The sequence below is a fragment of the Alosa pseudoharengus genome, unplaced genomic scaffold (assembly GCF_046254945.1).
Source record: "Alosa pseudoharengus isolate Yale_2024_CS ecotype anadromous, Long Island Sound unplaced genomic scaffold, YU_APseudo_1.1 YU_APseudo_1.1_scf_5, whole genome shotgun sequence".
Taxonomy (NCBI): Eukaryota; Metazoa; Chordata; class Actinopteri; order Clupeiformes; family Clupeidae; genus Alosa; species Alosa pseudoharengus.
The window spans coordinates 42946716-42965095 of NW_027468837.1; the positions used below are offsets into that span (position 1 = coordinate 42946716).

The window sequence follows — 18380 nt, forward strand, 5'->3', positions numbered from 1 at the left end:
AAACAAGCAAATTTTTCTGCCAGTGCGTTGAGCAAATTTGTCTTGATAAGACTCCTTAAAATAAGTTAAAGTCTTCTTAAATTAAGTCAAAATGATCTTTTGAGAGGGCGCTAGGTAAGTCTTTTCATACTAAAAACAATACCAAATAGATTTTTTAATCTTAATATAAGATCAATAACACTTGGTTAGAATTCATTTTTTGCAGTGTATTTTCCATGAAATAGTCAACATCTTCATGTTCAACCCTAACCCTAACCTTAACCCTAATTCTACATTCCCTAACCCTAACCCTAACCCAGCGGAGGGATGTGTTGATTGAGCTGACTGGCTGATTTGTGTTGGGAGTTTGTGAGTGACTTTCCAAATCACTGACTATTTTTTAGGACGTGTGTGTGTTTCTGGCAGAGAGTGTGACTGACATAAATGTGTGTGTGTTTCTGGCAGAGTGTGACTGACATAAATGTGTGTGTGTTTCTGGCAGTGAGTGTGACTGACATGAATGTGTTTGTGTTTTGCAGTCCAGCAGTGGCCATGCCATTCGGCTGTTTACATCTCGGGGAGAAGAAGGACTTCCACAGCCCCGCGGAGGTGACTGACAAGTATGACCTGGGCCAGATCGTCAAATCGTACGTACACACACACACATCCTGCTGCATCACACACACACACACACGTATGACCTGGGCCAGATCATCAAATCGTACGTACACACACACACACACACGTATGACCTGGGCCAGATCGTCAAATCGTACGTACACACACACACACACACACACACACACACGTATGACCTGGGCCAGATCGTCAAATCGTAAGTACCATGTCCCACACATCCTGCTGCATCACACACACACACACACACACACACACACACACACACACACACACACACACATCCTGATCCATGTACAGCATCACACACACACACACACACACACACACACACACACACATCCTGCTGCATCACAAACACACACACACACACACACACACACACACACACACGTCAAGTCAAGTCAAGTTGACAAATTGACAATAAAGCCGACTTGACTTGACACACACACACACATCCTGCTGCATCACACACACACACACACACACACACATCCTGATCCATGCACAGCATCACACACACACACACACACACACACACAAACACACATACATCACACACTCACACACACACATCCTGATCCATACACAGCATCATACACACACACACACACACACATTCTGTCTCAGTGTCCACTATGTCCCTATGTGTGCCCCTATGTGTGTGTGTGCCTATGTGTGTGTGTGTGTGCCTATGTGTGTGTGTGCCCCTATGTGTGTGCCCCTATGTGTGTGCCTATGTGTGTGCCCCTATGTGTGTGTGTGTGTGCCCCTATGTGTGTGCCTGTGTGTGTGTGCCTATGTGTGTGCCCCTTTGTGTGTGTGCCCCTATGTGTGTGCCCCTATGTGTGTGCCTATGTGTGTGCCCCTATGTGTGTGTGCCTGTGTGTGCCCCTATGTGTGTGCCTGTGTGTGTGTGTGCCCCTATGTGTGTGTGTGCGCCCCTATGTGTGTGCCTATGTGTGTGCCTGTGTGTGTGTGCCCCTATGTGTGTGCCTATGTGTGTGTCTATGTGTTTGTGCCTATGTGTGTGCCTATGTGTGTGTGCCCCTATGTGTGTGTGTGTGCATATGTGTGTGCCTATGTGTGTGTGCCCCTATGTGTGTGTGCCCCTATGTGTGTGCCTATGTGTGTGCGCCCCTATGTGTGTGCCTATGTGTGTGCCTATGTGTGTGTGCCCCTATGTGTGTGTGTGCCCCTATGTGTGCCCCCCTATGTGTGTGCCCCTATGTGTGTGTCTATGTATGTGCCTGTTATGAATCCAATAAACATGAAAATGGAAACACAACATAAGAAAGGCCCAGGAGTCAGGAATAAGAAAAATATAAATGTTAATTTATTTTGGACGAACTGAGACTTCAGCAACGATGCCAATGCTTCGAAAGCACAGTAATAAATAACTAAAAACAGATTCTAGCAAGCTTCCTAACCTTCTAATAGTTTTAAGCAAATACTATCTTACCTCCTCGAAATAAAAATGCGTGAGTCTTCCGCACGGCTTACCTTCTACACTAACGTCCAGCTATTCTAATGTGGGAAAACAAACAAAAAATTCACCGGCCCGTCACCAGTTACAATGGTCAGTTTCGAAAAACGAGAAAAAGAAAAGACAATTTGTGAGCAGAGTAGCGAAACGGCGAGAATAGAATCTGTATCTGAATCGGTCTGTAAACAGCGTGTGATCCGAGATCGAGCTGCGGCCATGTTGGAAAAGGCAGCTTTTATAGGCAGGCCAACTCGCAGACGCCAGCACACCTGCACACAATAAGGGGTAATGACAGGTAGAGAGAATACAGGTAGAGGGTGAGACTAGAACAGCCAAGTAGGCTACACAAGGGCACGTAACACCCCCACCGATAAGAATAAGTTGGAGGGCAAAATTATGGTATCAATAACATGTACCCAGTAAATACATAATTGCACCAAAGATATAAAAAGATAGATATATAAAAAAAAAAGGTATACTTATCCTAAACAAGTGGAGAGACTTCTTTTCCCGAATAAGAGCTCATCCTGCAGATGATAAACACAGTTAATATCTCCCGACAATTTATTACCACTAATGAAATGGGTTATACGCGAGATAACGCGTCAGCGACCAGATTGTCCCGACCACGAATGTGTTTAATGACGATGTTGAAGCCCTGAAGAACAAGACTCCAACGCATAAGTCTTTGATTGTTATTGCACATTCGGTTCAAGAACGTCAAGGGGTTGTGGTCGGTAAAAACTGTAACTGTGGCAGCGCCGCCGACATAGACTTCAAAGTGCTGCAGCGCGAGCACCAGCGCAAGCGCTTCCTTTTCGATAGTGGAATATGCGCGCTGGTAATGAATGAATTTGTGCGAGAAGAAAGCAACGGGGTGTTCCAGACCATCAGCACCACGCTGACACAGGACAGCGCCAGCGCCTACATCACTCGCGTCTATTGTGACAGAGAAAGGCAGATTAAAATCTGGCGCGGCCAATACTGGCGCAGTGGTGAGGAGAGCTTTCACGGAGTCAAACGCAGACTGACAAGTATCACTCCATTTGAAGACACGCTTCGTGCTCAACAAGTCGGTCAGTGGGGCAGCCACGGTCGAGAAGTTTTTGCAGAACGACCTATAGTACCCGACCATGCCGAGGAAGCGGCGTAAATCTCGTCGGGTGGTCGGAGCTGGAAAATTCGTGATGGCCTCAACTTTTGCTTGGACGGGGCGAACCTGCCCACGCCCAATGATTTTACCGAGGTAGATGACGGATGCCTGGCCGAAGACGCACTTTGCCAAGTTAACGGTTAATTCAGCGCGAGACAGACGGTGAAAAACTGTGGAAAGATGTTCTATATGTTCACGCCAGGTGGCGCTATATACGAGGAGGTCGTCTAAATAGGCCTCACAGTTTGGGACACCATCTAAGACATTATTAGCCAAGAGCTGAAATGTGGCGGCAGAATTTCGAAGGCCGAAAGGCATGCGGACGTACTGCAAGAAATGGTCTGGTGTGGCAAAACCTAAGATCTCCTTGGCACACTCGGTTAATGGGACCTGCCAATAGCCCTTAAGAAGGTCCAATTTACTAACATGGTTGGCGGGACCCAAGCGGTCAACGCAGTCATCCATACGGGGTAGCGGGAAACTGTCTGCTTTTGTTACAGCATTTACGCGTCTGAAATCGGTACAAAAACTAAATGTACCATCGGGCTTTGGAACTAACAGACATGGTGAGCTCCAGGGGCTGGAGCTGGGTTCAGCAATATTGTTCTCGAGCATGTAATGAACCTCCTGCCTAAGTATCTGGCGCTTCAAAGGGTTGGGCGATATGGATGTTGTTTAATTGGCCTACTGCATTCAACTTCGATGTCGTGTGTGATGGCAGTTGTACAGCGAGGAATATCAGTAAACAAATCCTTGTGTGACAAAATGAATGCTGACAGATCAGCGGACTCAGGAGCAGAGAGATGAGAGAGAAATGAAGGGAGATCTGCGAGTATTTCAGAGTTTTTAAGTCTGCCTTCGACCACCTCCATAGGAGGGCCGGGAACGTCGGGAGGCGCTTCTGAAACAACGGTGACAGTTTCAGCACCATGTGCCGTGGACAGCAACGGAGCTGGGCTGTCATTTTGAGGAGAAACGGATGAGTCAGAGTTTGGAGATGACATCACCCTGGGCTGTCGCACATGATATGGCTTTAACCTGTTCGCGTGGCAGAGTGTGGATTTTTTTTCTGCGGTCCGGCGTGGCGATAACGTAATTTAGATCACCTAGCCTACGTTCCACGCGGTAAGGACCTGTATAACGCGCCTGCAAAGCAGAACCGAGGACTGGTAACAACACCATTACCTGGTCGCCTGGAACAAAGTGGTGGGCGACGGCCTTGCGGTCGTACAGTTTTTTCATCCTCATCTGAGAAACATCGAGGTTCTCTTTGGCTAACTGACAGGCACGCTGCAACCTGTAACGCATTTTGGAAACGTAGTCAGAGAGATCGTGATAATTAGTGGTTTCAGTGAGCCACGCTTCTTTCAACACTTTTAAAGGGCCACGCACGGAGTGGCCGAAGACGAGCTCAGCAGGGCTAAAGCCCAAACTCTCCTGGACCACTTCTCGTATGGCAAAGAAGACCAGCGGAATTCCTTCATCCCAGTCGTGCTCAAATTCGTGACAGTATGTTGCCAACATGTTCTTAAGGGTCTGGTGGAACCTCTCTAGCGCCCCCTGCGACTGCGGATGGTAGCTGCTAGAGATAACGTGTTTTATTGCTAGCTGTTCCATGACCTGTCTGAATATGTTGGACAGAAAGTTCGTTCCGCGATCGGTCTGGACGACTTTGGGGAGACCGAATATAGAGAAGAACTTCAACAAGGCTTTGACAACGAGAGGCGTCGTTATCCATCTCAGAGGGACGGCCTCAGGGAAACGAGTTAAGCTGCACATTATTGTGAGCAAATAAACATTACCAGACTTGGTACGGGACAAAGGGCCCACGCAGTCCAGTAGCACCCGCTCAAACGGTTCGGAGGAGACCGGAATTGGCTGCAACGGAGCAGGCTGGATAATTTGATTAGGTTTGCCTATGACCTGACATGGATGGCATGTGTTACAGTATCTGGCGACATCACGCCTAACACCTGGCCAAAAGAAATGGCGGAGGAGACGGTCAGCGGTCTTATTAATGCCTAGATGTCCGGAGAAATGATGGTCGTGGGCTAAACGCAAAATCTCCTCCCTATAAGGAGCTGGCACAACAATTTGATTAACAACATGCCACGTATCGCGCGCTGGAGCAGTCAACGGTCTCCACTTGCGCATTAAAACACCGTCTTGTACAAAATATCCGTGGGGACTGAACTCAACATCACGCTCAGACATTGCCTCGGAAAATAACGAGGTGAGAGAGGGATCTTTCTTTTGCTCAATTATAAGCTGATCACGGCTAAGAGCTGATTTACGTGAGGCTGAGGGAGAAATATCAGACGGCTGTGCATTAACAGACGAGAAAGGACGGGCAATGAAAGTATCATATAAGTCGATCTCGTCGGGTTTGGAATCGTCAAGAACAGCGCGCTGTGCCATGGCACGTGTGACCACACTGGACGGAAAACTTCAGGATATGCTGTGGGCAAATCAACATCGCCTGAGGCAGCTGGAGATACAATAGGTGATGAGAATATTTTTCCCCCACAAAGGTCATTTCCGAGTAGCATCGCAACGCCTTCTACTGGAAGAGAGGGGCGGACACCTACAATTACATCACCGGTGATTAAATCGGAAGAGAGGGATACCTTGTGTAAAGGCACATTCACATAGCCCATTTCAAATCCTCTGACCAAGACACTATCTCCAGTACTTACCTACTGAAAAAACCAGCCTGACCAGCTAAAGGTGGTTTGCTGGTTGACCAGCTTGTTGACCAGCTTGTTTGACCACCCTATGATGGTTGACCAGCTAGACCAGCAAATCTCTTGCGAAAACATACCTTCAGCTGGTTTAACCACCTAACGATGGAAATTCAGCTGGTTTTGCTTGTCGTACCACCTCAAGCTGGTCATTTTAGCTGGTGTTGCTGGTCTACACTGCTGGTTTAACTGGCCATGCCAGCTTATGTTGGTCAAACCAGCATGACCATCTTACACCAACAATGTCAAGCTTGGCAGGCTGGTCACCAGCATGACCATCTTGCACCAGCTGTATCCCAAACGACAGGCTGGTCAAACCAGCATGACCAGCTTCCTCACATGGTCACGCCAGCATATCCAGCTGGTGGTCCAACCAGCTACACCAGCAAAGACCAGCAAGAGCTGGAAGAAAACCAGCAAAGACCAGCTTAAACCAGCTATAACCAGCTACCAGCATAAGCTGGTTTCTAGCTGTTTTTTTCAGCAGGGTTGTATCGTCGCTGAAAGGCAAAACGTCTTTTAATAAAAAGCTTTGCGAAGCGCCTGTGTCGCGTTACAATTTTATGTGAACACGCTTATCAGGCATTCCAGGTAAAGCGACGGTTCCGTCAGTAATAAAGGGTGCAAATGACGATAAAGAGCTCGTGGCTTGCTCTGTAGTTGCATAAGAGAGTTTAATCTCGTTTTTGGGGAAATTGGAGGTGCACAGGGCAGTTTCAGTTTTCAGTGGCCGAGCAGGCTGTGTCTGCCAATATATGGCCACGCTTTTTACAGTAGACACAGGTAGGCTGGGTAGACTTAAATGAGGACGCAACTTTGTCAGAGTTTGGAGACGGGGAGTGGGCTGCATCAGGCGCTGGGTCTCTAACCTGTCTGTTCGGCTTTGAGGAGCTACTTTTCACGGTGAGCGTAAGATCGCGCTTGTGGGCAAAAGCATACTCGTCCGCAAGCACGGCCGCTGTGGCGGGTGTTAAATCTTTGTGTTCGCTTACGTGCGTAGCAACGTTTTGTAGAAGACAGTTAGTAAAATCCTCTACGATAAGCAGGTTACGCACACACACACCCGCGCACACACGCACACACACACGCACACACGCACACGCGCACACACACGCACGCACACGCACACACGCACACGCACACACACACGCACACACGCACACACACACACACACACACACACACACACACACAGAGCCTCGAAAGTGGTTACATTTTGTGAGGAGAGCCAGCGGTCGAATAGCAGCTCTTTTTCCCAAAACTCGACGTAGGTTTGCGCTTCAGGTTTTTGAAATTTGCAGAATTTTTGCCGGTAGGCTTCTGGAACGAGAGAATAAATCCGTAGCACTGCCTGCTTGACTTTCGCATAATCAGAAGCATCAGCAAGCGGTAACGACAAATAAGCTTCCTGTGCCTTACCGGTAAACACGCATTGCAAAACCATAGTCCAAACTGCATTAGGCCACTTCAAAGTCGTAGCCACACGCTCGAAGTGCGCGAAGAATTTGTCGACTTCTTTTTCATTGTACGACTCTGATATTACGGGCAACTCAGGCTGAGGCTGAATACCGGCCTCTCTAGCCCGTATTTCCAACTCTTTTAAACGGACTGCCTTTTCAAGCTCCAATTCTTTTAACTTGATCTCATGTTCTCTCTTTTCTTTTAATTTAACCTGCTCCCATGCGAGTTCTTTTTCTTTTAACTCGAGACGCTTCCAGTCAAGTGAAGACTTAGTGGGAGAGGCTGGAGGATCGGTAACAATTTTCAGAGCCTCACCAAACACTCCCTGAGCATGCAAGGCCTCAATTAAGTGTCTTTGAAGGTCGGCTTTGTTTAAACCACTACGTACCTCGATTGTATAATGACCTGCAACACGCAACAATTCATCGCGAGTTATAGTAAGCAGGCCTTCCTGCGTAGGCGCTTTTGTGTACTCTTCTAAATCGAACATGTTGCGAGAGCAAAACTGAACAAACGAACAAACGTGTTTCAGACAAAAAGGCTACCGCAACTACTCACAAAACTCCTGGGATTTCGAAAAATATTGAATCAATTAACAGACTAAATGCTGGTGTATTTTAACAATAAACACTGCAAAGGGAACAAAGGACACGCGTGTCAGCCACTGCGCGGCAGCGGGGAAACACCAGAAAAAAAATTGACAACTATCGGGCGGATTTTCGACCGTCGAAATTTTTCAAGTAATTAGCCAATTAATGAATCAATTAATTCCTCCCGGACGAGCCCCCATTTATGTTATGAATCCAATAAACATGAAAATGGAAACACAACATAAGAAAGGCCCAGGAGTCAGGAATAAGAAAAGTATAAATGTTAATTTATTTTGGACGAACTGAGACTTCAGCAACGATGCCAATGCTTCGAAAGCACAGTAATAAATAACTAAAAACAGATTCTAGCAAGCTTCCTAACCTTCTAATAGTTTTAAGCAAATACTATCTTACCTCCTCGAAATAAAAATGCGTGAGTCTTCCGCACTGCTTACCTTCTACACTAACGTCCAGCTATTCTAATGTGGGAAAACAAACAAAAAATTCACCGGCCCGTCACCAGTTACAATGGTCAGTTTCGAAAAACGAGAAAAAGAAAAGACAATTTGTGAGCAGAGTAGCGAAACGGCGAGAATAGAATCTGTATCTGAATCGGTCTGTAAACAGCGTGTGATCCGAGATCGAGCTGCGGCCATGTTGGAAAAGGCGGCTTTCATAGGCAGGCCAACTCGCAGACGCCAGCACACCTGCACACAATAAGGGGTAATGACAGCCAAGTAGGCTACACAAGGGCACGTAACAGTGCCTATGTGTGTCTATGTGTGTGCCTGTGCCGTTCTCTGCAGGGAGGAGTTCTGTGAGATCTTCAGGGCCAAAGACAAGAGCACGCTGAAGATGTACACCTGCAAGAGGTTCCTGAAGAAGGACGGGAGGAAAGTGCGGAAAGCTGCAAAGAATGAAATCTTCATCCTACAGATGTAAGTGTTCTAAAAATGAAATCTTCATCCTGCAGAAGTGTTCTAAGGTCCTAGAAGTGTTCTAAGGTCTCACACTAATCACAGAGTAAGTGTTCTATTTTTCCCTCAGGCTAATTCAGAGCACATTTGTAGTGTTGAGGAGCATAGTGTTGTACTGAGGAGCATAGTGTTGTACTGAGGAGCTGAGGAGCGTAGTGTTGTACTGAGGAGCTGAGGAGCGTAGTGTTGAGCTGAGGAGTGTAGTGTTGTACTGAGGAGCGTAGTGTTGTACTGAGGAGCTGAGGAGCGTAGTGTTGAGGAGCTGAGGAGTGTAGTGTTGTACTGAGGAGTGTAGTGTTGAGGAGCGTAGTGTTGAGGAGTGTAGTGTTGTACTGAGGAGCGTAGTGTTGAGGAGCGTAGTGTTGAGGAGCGTAGTGTTGAGGAGTGTAGTGTTGAGGAGCGTAGTGTTGAGGAGTGTAGTGTTGAGGAGTGTAGTGTTGAGGAGCGTAGTGTTGAGGAGTGTAGTGTTGAGGAGTGTAGTGTTGTACTGAGGAGCGTAGTGTTGAGGAGCGTAGTGTTGTGCTGAGGAGCGTAGTGTTGTACTGAGGAGCTGAGGAGCGTAGTGTTGTACTGAGGAGCGTAGTGTTGAGGAGCTGAGGAGCGTAGTGTTGTACTGAGGAGCGTAGTGTTGAGGAGCTGAGGAGCGTAGTGTTGAGGAGCTGAGGAGCGTAGTGTTGAGCTGAGGAGCGTAGTGTTGAGGAGCTGAGGAGCGTAGTGTTGAGCTGAGGAGCGTAGTGTTGAGGAGCATAGTGTTGAGGAGCGTAGTGTTGAGCTGAGGAGCGTAGTGTTGAGGAGCGTAGTGTTAAGCTGAGGAGCGTAGTGTTGAGGAGCGTAGTGTTGAGCTGAGGAGCGTAGTGTTGAGGAGCTGAAGAGCGTAGTGTTGTACTGAGGAGTGTAGTGTTGAGCTGAGGAGTGTAGTGTTGAGCTGAGGAGCGTAGTGTTGTACTGAGGAGCGTAGTGTTGAGCTGAGGAGTGTAGTGTTGAGCTGAGGAGCATAGTGTTGAGCTGAGGAGCGTAGTGTTGAGGAGCTGAGGACCTTAGTGTTGAGGAGCGTAGTGTTAAGCTGAGGAGCGTAGTGTTGAGGAGCGTAGTGTTGAGGAGTTGAGGAGCGTAGTGTTGAGGAGTGTAGTGTTGAGCTGAGGAGCGTAGTGTTGAGGAGCGTAGTGTTGAGCTGAGGAGTGTAGTGTTGAACTGAGGAGCGTAGTGTTGAGGAGCTGAGGAGTGTAGTGTTGAGCTGAGGAGCGTAGTGTTGAGCTGAGGAGCGTCGTGTTGAGGAGCTGAGGAGCGTAGTGTTGAGGAGCGTAGTGTTGAGCTGAGGAGTGTAGTGTTGAGGAGCTGAGGAGCGTAGTGTTGAGGAGCGTAGTGTTGAGGAGCTGAGCAGCGTAGTGTTGAGGAGCGTAGTGTTGAGCTGAGGAGCGTAGTGTTGAGGAGCTGAGGAGTGTAGTGTTGAACTGAGGAGCGTAGTGTTGAGGAGCTGAGGAGCGTAGTGTTGAGCTGAGGAGCGTAGTGTTGAGGAGCGTAGTGTTGAGCTGAGGAGTGTAGTGTTGAGGAGCTGAAGAACGTAGTGTTGAGCTGAGGAGCGTAGTGTTGAGCTGAGGAGTGTAGTGTTGTACTGAGGAGACAAACACACACCCACACACACACACAAACATACACACACACACACCAGATACACAAACTGCCCTTATGACTCACACTTCTCTTTGTCTCCTTCTCAGGGTGAAGCACCCCAACATTCTCCAGCTGGTGGACGTCTATGAAACCAGAAAAGAGTACTTCCTCTTTTTGGAGCTGTAAGTACTTCCTCTTCCTGGAGCTGTAATACTGCATTCATGACACATCCTGACCTCCGACTCAAAAAAGATGACTTGAACACAGAGTTGGATGACTTGAACACAGAGTCGGTTCAGATTTTTGCTCAAAAACTTTTCAGGCAGAAATCTTGTACCCAGAGTTACCTGATTTGACGTCAAAATCATACTTTCCAATCTCAATGGCATCCATTGCAACAAGACACAAACCCCACTCTCACAACAACACAACAAGACACAAACCCCACTCTCACAACAACACAACAAGACACGAACCCCACTCTCATTACAACACAACAACACAACATTACAACACAACAAGAGTGAACCCCACTCTCATTACAACACAACAACACAAAAAGAGATAGGGTTCGGTGAAGGGAAAATGATCTTTTAGGGGCAAGATCGCCTAGAGTGCGCTGGCCAATTGGGTCGGAACAGACTGGTGCTGGGAGTGAGGGAAAACTGTCTTGTGTCGGAGGGTAGTATAAAAGAAAAAGGAACATAGAGGAAACAAACAAAAAAAGTGAGAACTGGTGTAGACTGTGTAAAAAAATAAAGTAATAATAAGTGCGTAATATAATTGTATAATAAATGTGTGATACATGTGTAAAAACTGTGTAATAACTGATAAATGTGTGATAACTGTGTAATAACTGTATAATAACCATGTAGTAGGGGATTGGGGCTAAGAGAAGTAGGGGTTAGGAATTGGGACTGGGGGAGAGGTTAGGGTTAGGACTGGGGAAAGGTTAAAATTAGAGATTAGGGTTGGGTTAGGGATTGGTACTGGGTTAAGGTTAGGAGTTGGGACAGGGGGAGGGGTAAGGGCTAGGGAAGGGTTGGGGTTAGAGAATGGGGCTGGGGGAAGGGGTTAGGGATTGGGACTGGGTTAGGGTCAGGAGTTGGGACTGGGGGAGAGGGATAAGTAGGAAATAGGGGCTAAGTCCAGATAAGTGCTAAAAATGTTTTAAAGTGCTTTTGAAAATAAGTGCTCTACAAAAAAACTTGTGAAGTGTGGGGAAACCAAAAAACTTTTAATACAGGATAAGTAAATTCACATATAAGAAATAAAAAATGATAACTAAAAACTAACCCAAAGGAACCTAGAATGAAGACAGGAAGAAAATATCTTTATTAACAGAAGGACGAGACAAAAAAGGCCAAAGAAATTAACTTTCATTTAAACCAAACGGAAAAAAATGTTTTTAGTTTACAAATCCAGAGGCGTTCTGCTCTCCTTCTTTGCGCGGTGCTCCAGCCAGGGTTGCTCTCAAGGCCACAAATGGCAAGGTTAGTGGTGTTATGAACCTGGAAATGGCCAACTAAAAGGGTTGTACGTGTGTTCCGGGAAATACTGTAAAGATGTTGTTTAAGTCTGGTGCGGATCGTGTTACCTGTTTCACCAATATACAGTAGGTGGCATTTGTGACATGTAATGATGTAAACTGCATTAGTGGTGTCCAGTGTAAGGGGTGTGTTTGGGGCTGTGCAATGGGAATGAAAGTTGGTAATAAACTGTTGGGGCTTGAAGAAGGAATCATGTGGGAGGGGCTGTGGAGGGGGTTTCCTGGAGAACCGTGACCTGATAAGTTTATCCTGTAAGTTATGGTTCTTGCGTAAAGCTGAAATGATTCTGTGGTGTTGAAAGGTGGGGTGAGAAGATTGGAGGTGCGTGAAGTGTTGTTTGAAAGTGTAATGTAAGTGTGTTGTGTAATGTGAGAAGGTTGTGGATGGGGTTCCGAGGTGGATTCAGGGGTGTCCATAGTGTGGTTTAGGATAGGGGGATCAGGGCTAGGGATTAATGATTGTGTGTTAGAATGTGTGTGGTGTGGTGATCTGTTAGAGTGAGTGGGAGCAAGAAGATGTAGAGTATCTGTTTTAATTTTGCATAAAAATCTTTTTGAATAACCATGTGTACGGAGGACTGTAAAGAGTGTTACTATCGCTTCCTGGACGTCGGCTGGAATACTGCAGATGCGATGGAATCTTATGATTTGGGATTTGATGATTGCTCGGAAGGTGTGTTTTGGGTGGTAGCTTGTTTTGTGTAAGAGTGCATGTGTGTCTGTGGGTTTGAAATATACTTTGGTACTGAGGGAGCTATGTGTTGAAGAGAGGGGTGTTAGAAAGATGGTAGTGTCTAAGAAGTTTACGGAGTGTAGGTCAATTGTGGCTTTCAGTTTAATTGTGGTGTGGTGCGTGTTGAGTGTGTGAAAGAAGTCATTGAATTAGTCTAGTGTGTGTGTCCAAGCGCCAATGATGTCGTCCAGGAAGCGATAGTAGAACAGGGGTTTGAGGGGGCATTTGGCCAGAGCTTCTTGCTCCCACTCACTCATTTAAATGTTGGCATATGCTGGTGCGAATCTTTGGCCCATGGCAGTTCCATGAATCTGTAAGAAAAGTCTGTCATCAAATTGGAAGTCGTTATGTGTAAGACAGATCTCCAATAGTTGGAGGAGAATATTGTCTGGTCTGGTGGGATCTGGATAACTTGAATTGCTTGGATGCCGGCTCTAGTGTTTATATTAGTGTATAGGCTATCCACGTCTATGGTAAAGAGGTAAGTATGGTTGGGAACTGCCATGGGCCGAATCTTGTGTATGAAGTCATATGTGTCTTTTATGTAACTGGAGTGTCTAGTGGAAAGAGGGTTGATAAAGTGATCTATAAAAAAGGAAATGTTGTAGGTGGTGGAATTGCAATCTGATACAATGGGTCTGCCGGGAGGAACCTCGGAAGGGACTGTCCACGTGTCGGGCGGCTTATGGATCTTGGGTAACAGGTAAAAAGCACGGGGTCTGGGTTGGTCTGGGCCTAAAAGGAAGTCAAAATGTTTTCTGGAGATAAAGTGATTTGAATACAACGTGTGGACTAGCTTGCGAATTTTAGTTTGTGCTTGTGGTTGTAGTGAATGAGATATGGGTGAGTAATGGAGTTGGTTCGAAAGTTGCCTGTTAGCTTCAAGAAGATACTGGTGGGTGTCAAGGATTACAATTTTGGAGCCTTTGTCAGCAGGTTTAATGATAATGTGGGGGTTTGTCCTGAGTTGGGTTATTGCCTGTCTTTCGGATGGAGAGATGTTGGAGTGGCCTGGAAGGAAAGGTCGGGTGAGATGATTGGATAAACAATGAAGATCTTGACGGAAAGTAGCCTTTAGTTTCCCATCCACCTGGGAATCAAGGGGTTCCCAGGTGGAGGGGAAAGTAAATGGGGTGGGGTCGTGGTCCGAATTTGAGTCCTTGAAGTGATCTATTAGCTTTAGCCGCCTATGATAGTAGTGGACGTCCCTCCGAAGCTCCCGGTTTACCGTGGTGGGTGTGGGGATGAAGGAGAGACCTTTTTCTAGGAGTGAGTGTTGAGCTGATGTGAGAGTGAAAGATTTAGAAAGGTTAAGGACCAAAGTATCAGAATGCAGTGGATCATTGAGGGTAGAAGTGTATGGGGGGGTGGTGTCCTGGCTTAGGGTCTGGGGGGGCCTAAATTTAGCTGTTGGCACCAAAATTGCAGCATTGTTGTGCCTATGTGGGGGGGGCCAGTGTATGTTGTCAGAAAGGGTGGTGTATTGGTCTGCGGGGAGGGGCTGAAGGTGGGGGAGGTGTTTTGAAATATACTGATTGATTTCAGTTAGATTCTGAATGTGATCAGGATGAAGGGAGTGTGAGAAATTTAGAAGGGGTACGTAGATATTGGCATTGGGGAAGGTTTTGGTGGCTAACTTGAACATTGTGTTTAACTGTTTTTTGGTGGTGGCCTTGGCATTGTGCCTCATGTTGTTGGTGCCCACCGACAGGACAGCCAGTTCAACAGTCACCTGTGGGGGGGTCTTTTCCAATAAACGGGTCATGTGATTGACAGTAGCACCAGGATAGCTGTCAATTTGAATGTGTGGGTAGGAGTGAGGGGGGATGCGTGCTAGATTAGAATCCCCTATCAGTAGTACAGGTTTGGTGGCATGAATATGCCATTCCTGGATTCTGTTGTGCTCCCAACTGTGATACGTGGGGTGGTAGAGGGGGAGGGGGGGTCGTGGGAGAAGGGGAAGGGGTCTAGGTGGTTGAGGTTGTGATTGACGGTGTTTGGTGTTGCTGCGTGTTGTGTGTGGTGGTGATGGGTTGTGGGAGGGGCCGATGATCCTGGACGATGTCTGTCCCGCTGAGGAAGAGGGCTCAGAAGCTGGAATTGTAAGCTGATTAGCTTTCTTTTTTCCTTTGCTCATCACTACCCCCATTGGGTTGGACTGTCCAGGATCTGTACCTCCCACTGATGTCTGCTCTTACATGCTAGGGTTAACCCTAGGTAGCAGACAACTCTGAAGACAACAGTGTTCTTAACTATATTAGGGTTATGGCTAACCCTAGGTAGCAGGGAACTGGCTTAGCCCTAGGCAGCAGGGTTAGGGTTAATCCTAGGTAGCAGAGAACTCGGTAAGGGTTAACCCTAGGTAGCAGAGAACTGGTTAGGGCTAACCCTAGGTAGAAGAGAACTCTGAAGACAGCAGTGTTTTTAATGTCCTCTTTATGTCTGCATGAGTCTAGTGTTGCAGATTCCCCTCATAGATACCCATTCATTTATGTTTCCTCCTTCATGAAGTCAATATATTTGGTTCGGTCCTGCTGCCTTGCCATTGCCCAAGCAACTCTGGATGCATTTGGACTCTAATTAAAGCAATTTAATGTATGTGCATGTGTGTGTGTTTGCATATGTGTTTGTGTGTGTGTGTGTGATTGAGCGTGTGTGTGCTTGACTGTGTGTGTGTGTGTGTGTGTGTGTCGGTATGTGTGTGTGCATGTGTTCTTGACTTTGTGTGTGTGTGTGTGTGTGTGTGGGCTTGAGCATCTGTATGTTTGCATATGTGTTTGTGTTTGTGTGTGTGTGTGTGTGTGTGTGCGTATGAGTTCTTGACTGTGTGTGTGTGTGTGTGTGTGTGTGTGTGTGTGTGCTTGAGCATGTGTGTGTTTGCATATGTGTGTATGTGTGTGTATGCATGTGTTCTTGGCTGTGTGTGTGTGTGTGTGTGTGTGTGTGCGCACATCACAGGGCCACAGGTAGAGAGGTGTTTGACTGGATCCTGGATCAGGGATATTACTCCGAGCGGGACACCAGCAACGTGATCCGGCAGGTGATGGAGGCCCTCGCATACCTGCACTCCCTCAACATCGTCCACAGGAACCTCAAGGTTAGCGCCCCCTAAGGGCCACAAACTAGACTTCTTGAATTTCTCCTTGGGGATCAATAAAGTATCTATCTATCTCTATCTATCTAGACATGATTAGAGTGTATCTGAGGTGATGGTGTTATCTACATTGTATCTGAGGTGATGGTGTTATCTACACTGTATCTGAAGTTATGGTGTTATCTACCCTGTATATGAGGTGATGGTGTTATCTGAGGGTGATGGTGTTATCTGAGGTGATGGTGTTATCTACACTATATCTGAGGTGGTGTTATCTACACTGTATATGAGGTGATGGTGTTATCTGAGGTGATGGTGTTATCTATACTATATCTGAGGTGGTGTTATCTACACTGTATATGAGATGATGGAGTTATCTACACTGTATCTGAGGTGATGGTGTTATCTACACTGTATCTGAGGTGATGATGTTATCTACCCTGTATTTGAGGTGATGGTGTTATGAGGTGATGGTGTTATCTACACTGTATCTGAGGTGATGGTGTTATCTACACTGTATCTGAGGTGATGATGTTATCTACCCTGTATTTGAGGTGATGGTGTTATGAGGTGATGGTGTTATCTACACTGTATATGAGGTGATGGTGTTATCTGAGGTGATGGTGTTATCTACACTGTATCTGAGGTGATGGTGGTATCTGAGGTGATGGTGTTATCTGAGGTGATGGTGTTATCTACCTACACTGTATCTGAGGTGATGGTGTTATCTACCCTGTATATGAGGTGATGGTGTTATCTACCCTGTATATGAGGTGATGGTGTTATCTGAGGGTGATGGTGTTATCTGAGGTGATGGTGTTATCTACACTATATCTGAGGTGGTGTTATCTACACTGTATCTGAGGTGGTGTTATCTGAGGTGATGGTGTTATCTACACTGTATATGAGGTGATGGTGTTATCTGAGGTGATGGTGTTATCTACACTGTATATGAGGTGATGGTGTTATCTGAGGTGATGGTGTTATCTACCCTGTATATGAGGTGATGGTGTTATGAGGTGATGGTGTTATCTACCTACACTGTATCTGAGGTGATGGTGTTATCTACCCTGTATATGAGGTGATGGTGTTATCTGATGTGATGGTGTTATCTGAGGGTGATGGTGTTATCTGAAGTGATGGTGTTATCTACCCTGTATATGAGGTGATGGTGTTATCTGATGTGATGGTGTTATCTGAGGCTGATGGTGTTATCTGAGGTGATGGTGTTATCTACACTATATCTGAGGTGGTGTTATCTACACTGTATATGAGGTGATGGTGTTATCTGAGGTGATGGTGTTATCTACACTGTATCTGAGGTGATGGTGTTATCTGAGGTGATGGTGTTATCTGATGTGTATATGAATGTAAATGTCTGGAGCATGAGTGCAGATGAGTGTGTCGTCTAGATGAGTGTGTACTCTAGATGAGTGTGAGGTCTAGATTAGTATTTGGTCTAGATGAGTGTGATGTCTAGATGAGTGTGTACTCTAGATGAGTGTGAGGTCTAGATTAGTATTTGGTCTAGATGAGTGTGATGTCTAGATGAGTGTGTACTCTAGATGAGTGTGAGGTCTAGATGAGTGTGTACTCTAGATTAGTATTTGGTCTAGATGAGTGTGATGTCTAGATGAGTGTGTACTCTAGATGAGTGTGAGGTCTAGATGAGTACTGTATGTGGTCTAGATGAGTGTGAGGTCTAGATGAGTGTGTACTCTAGATGAGTGTGATGTCTAGATTAGTATTTGGTCTAGATGAGTGTGTACTCTAGATGAGTGTGAGGTCTAGATTAGTATTTGGTCTAGATGAGTGTGAGGTCTAGATGAGTACTGTATGTGGTCTAGATGATGTGTGGTCTAGATGAGTGTGAGGTCTTCACACTTGCTGTGTTTTCTGCATTTGTTACTCAGCTGGAGAACCTGGTCTACTTCAACCGCCTTAAACATTCTAAAATTGTCATCAGTGACTTCCACCTGGCCAAGCTCGAGAACGGCCTCATCAAGGAACCGTGCGGAACTCCTGAGTACCTGGGTAAGACCCAAAGGGCAGTTTCCTCTCTCATGTAGAACACGCAGCACATTCTGGTGTAGAACTCACAGCACATTCTGGTGTAGAACACACAACACATTCTGGTGTAGAACCATAGACTGTAAAAAATATGGACAAAGCGTCTGTGACGTCACCCATATATTTAGGCCGTTTATGGGGGGATATGGGCAGCGCCATCTTGGAAAATCTTGGGAGATCCTAACTCCGCCCAACTCCCAGCCAATCCATATATGGGTAAAAGGGCGGGGCTTTGTGTGTCGGCCAGTGGACCCGCTTCTTCAGCCAAGCAGCCTCAGTTACCTGTAACGTTACGCCTAC

General features: G+C 46.4%; 1 protein-coding gene across 1 annotated transcript in view; it reads left to right on the forward strand.

Annotated features, from left to right (window-relative positions):
• Nucleotides 1–531: 531 nt before the first annotated feature.
• The window catches only part of LOC143104498 (caM kinase-like vesicle-associated protein), a 77773-nt gene continuing 59924 nt past the window's right edge, over nucleotides 532–18380 (forward strand). Inside the window, exons 1-5 of the mRNA XM_076268596.1 lie at nucleotides 532–626; nucleotides 8853–8984; nucleotides 10742–10816; nucleotides 15875–16013; nucleotides 17924–18044. Of these exons, the coding sequence (XP_076124711.1) occupies nucleotides 532–626; nucleotides 8853–8984; nucleotides 10742–10816; nucleotides 15875–16013; nucleotides 17924–18044 (562 nt within the window). The remainder of the gene's footprint in view (nucleotides 627–8852; nucleotides 8985–10741; nucleotides 10817–15874; nucleotides 16014–17923; nucleotides 18045–18380) is intronic.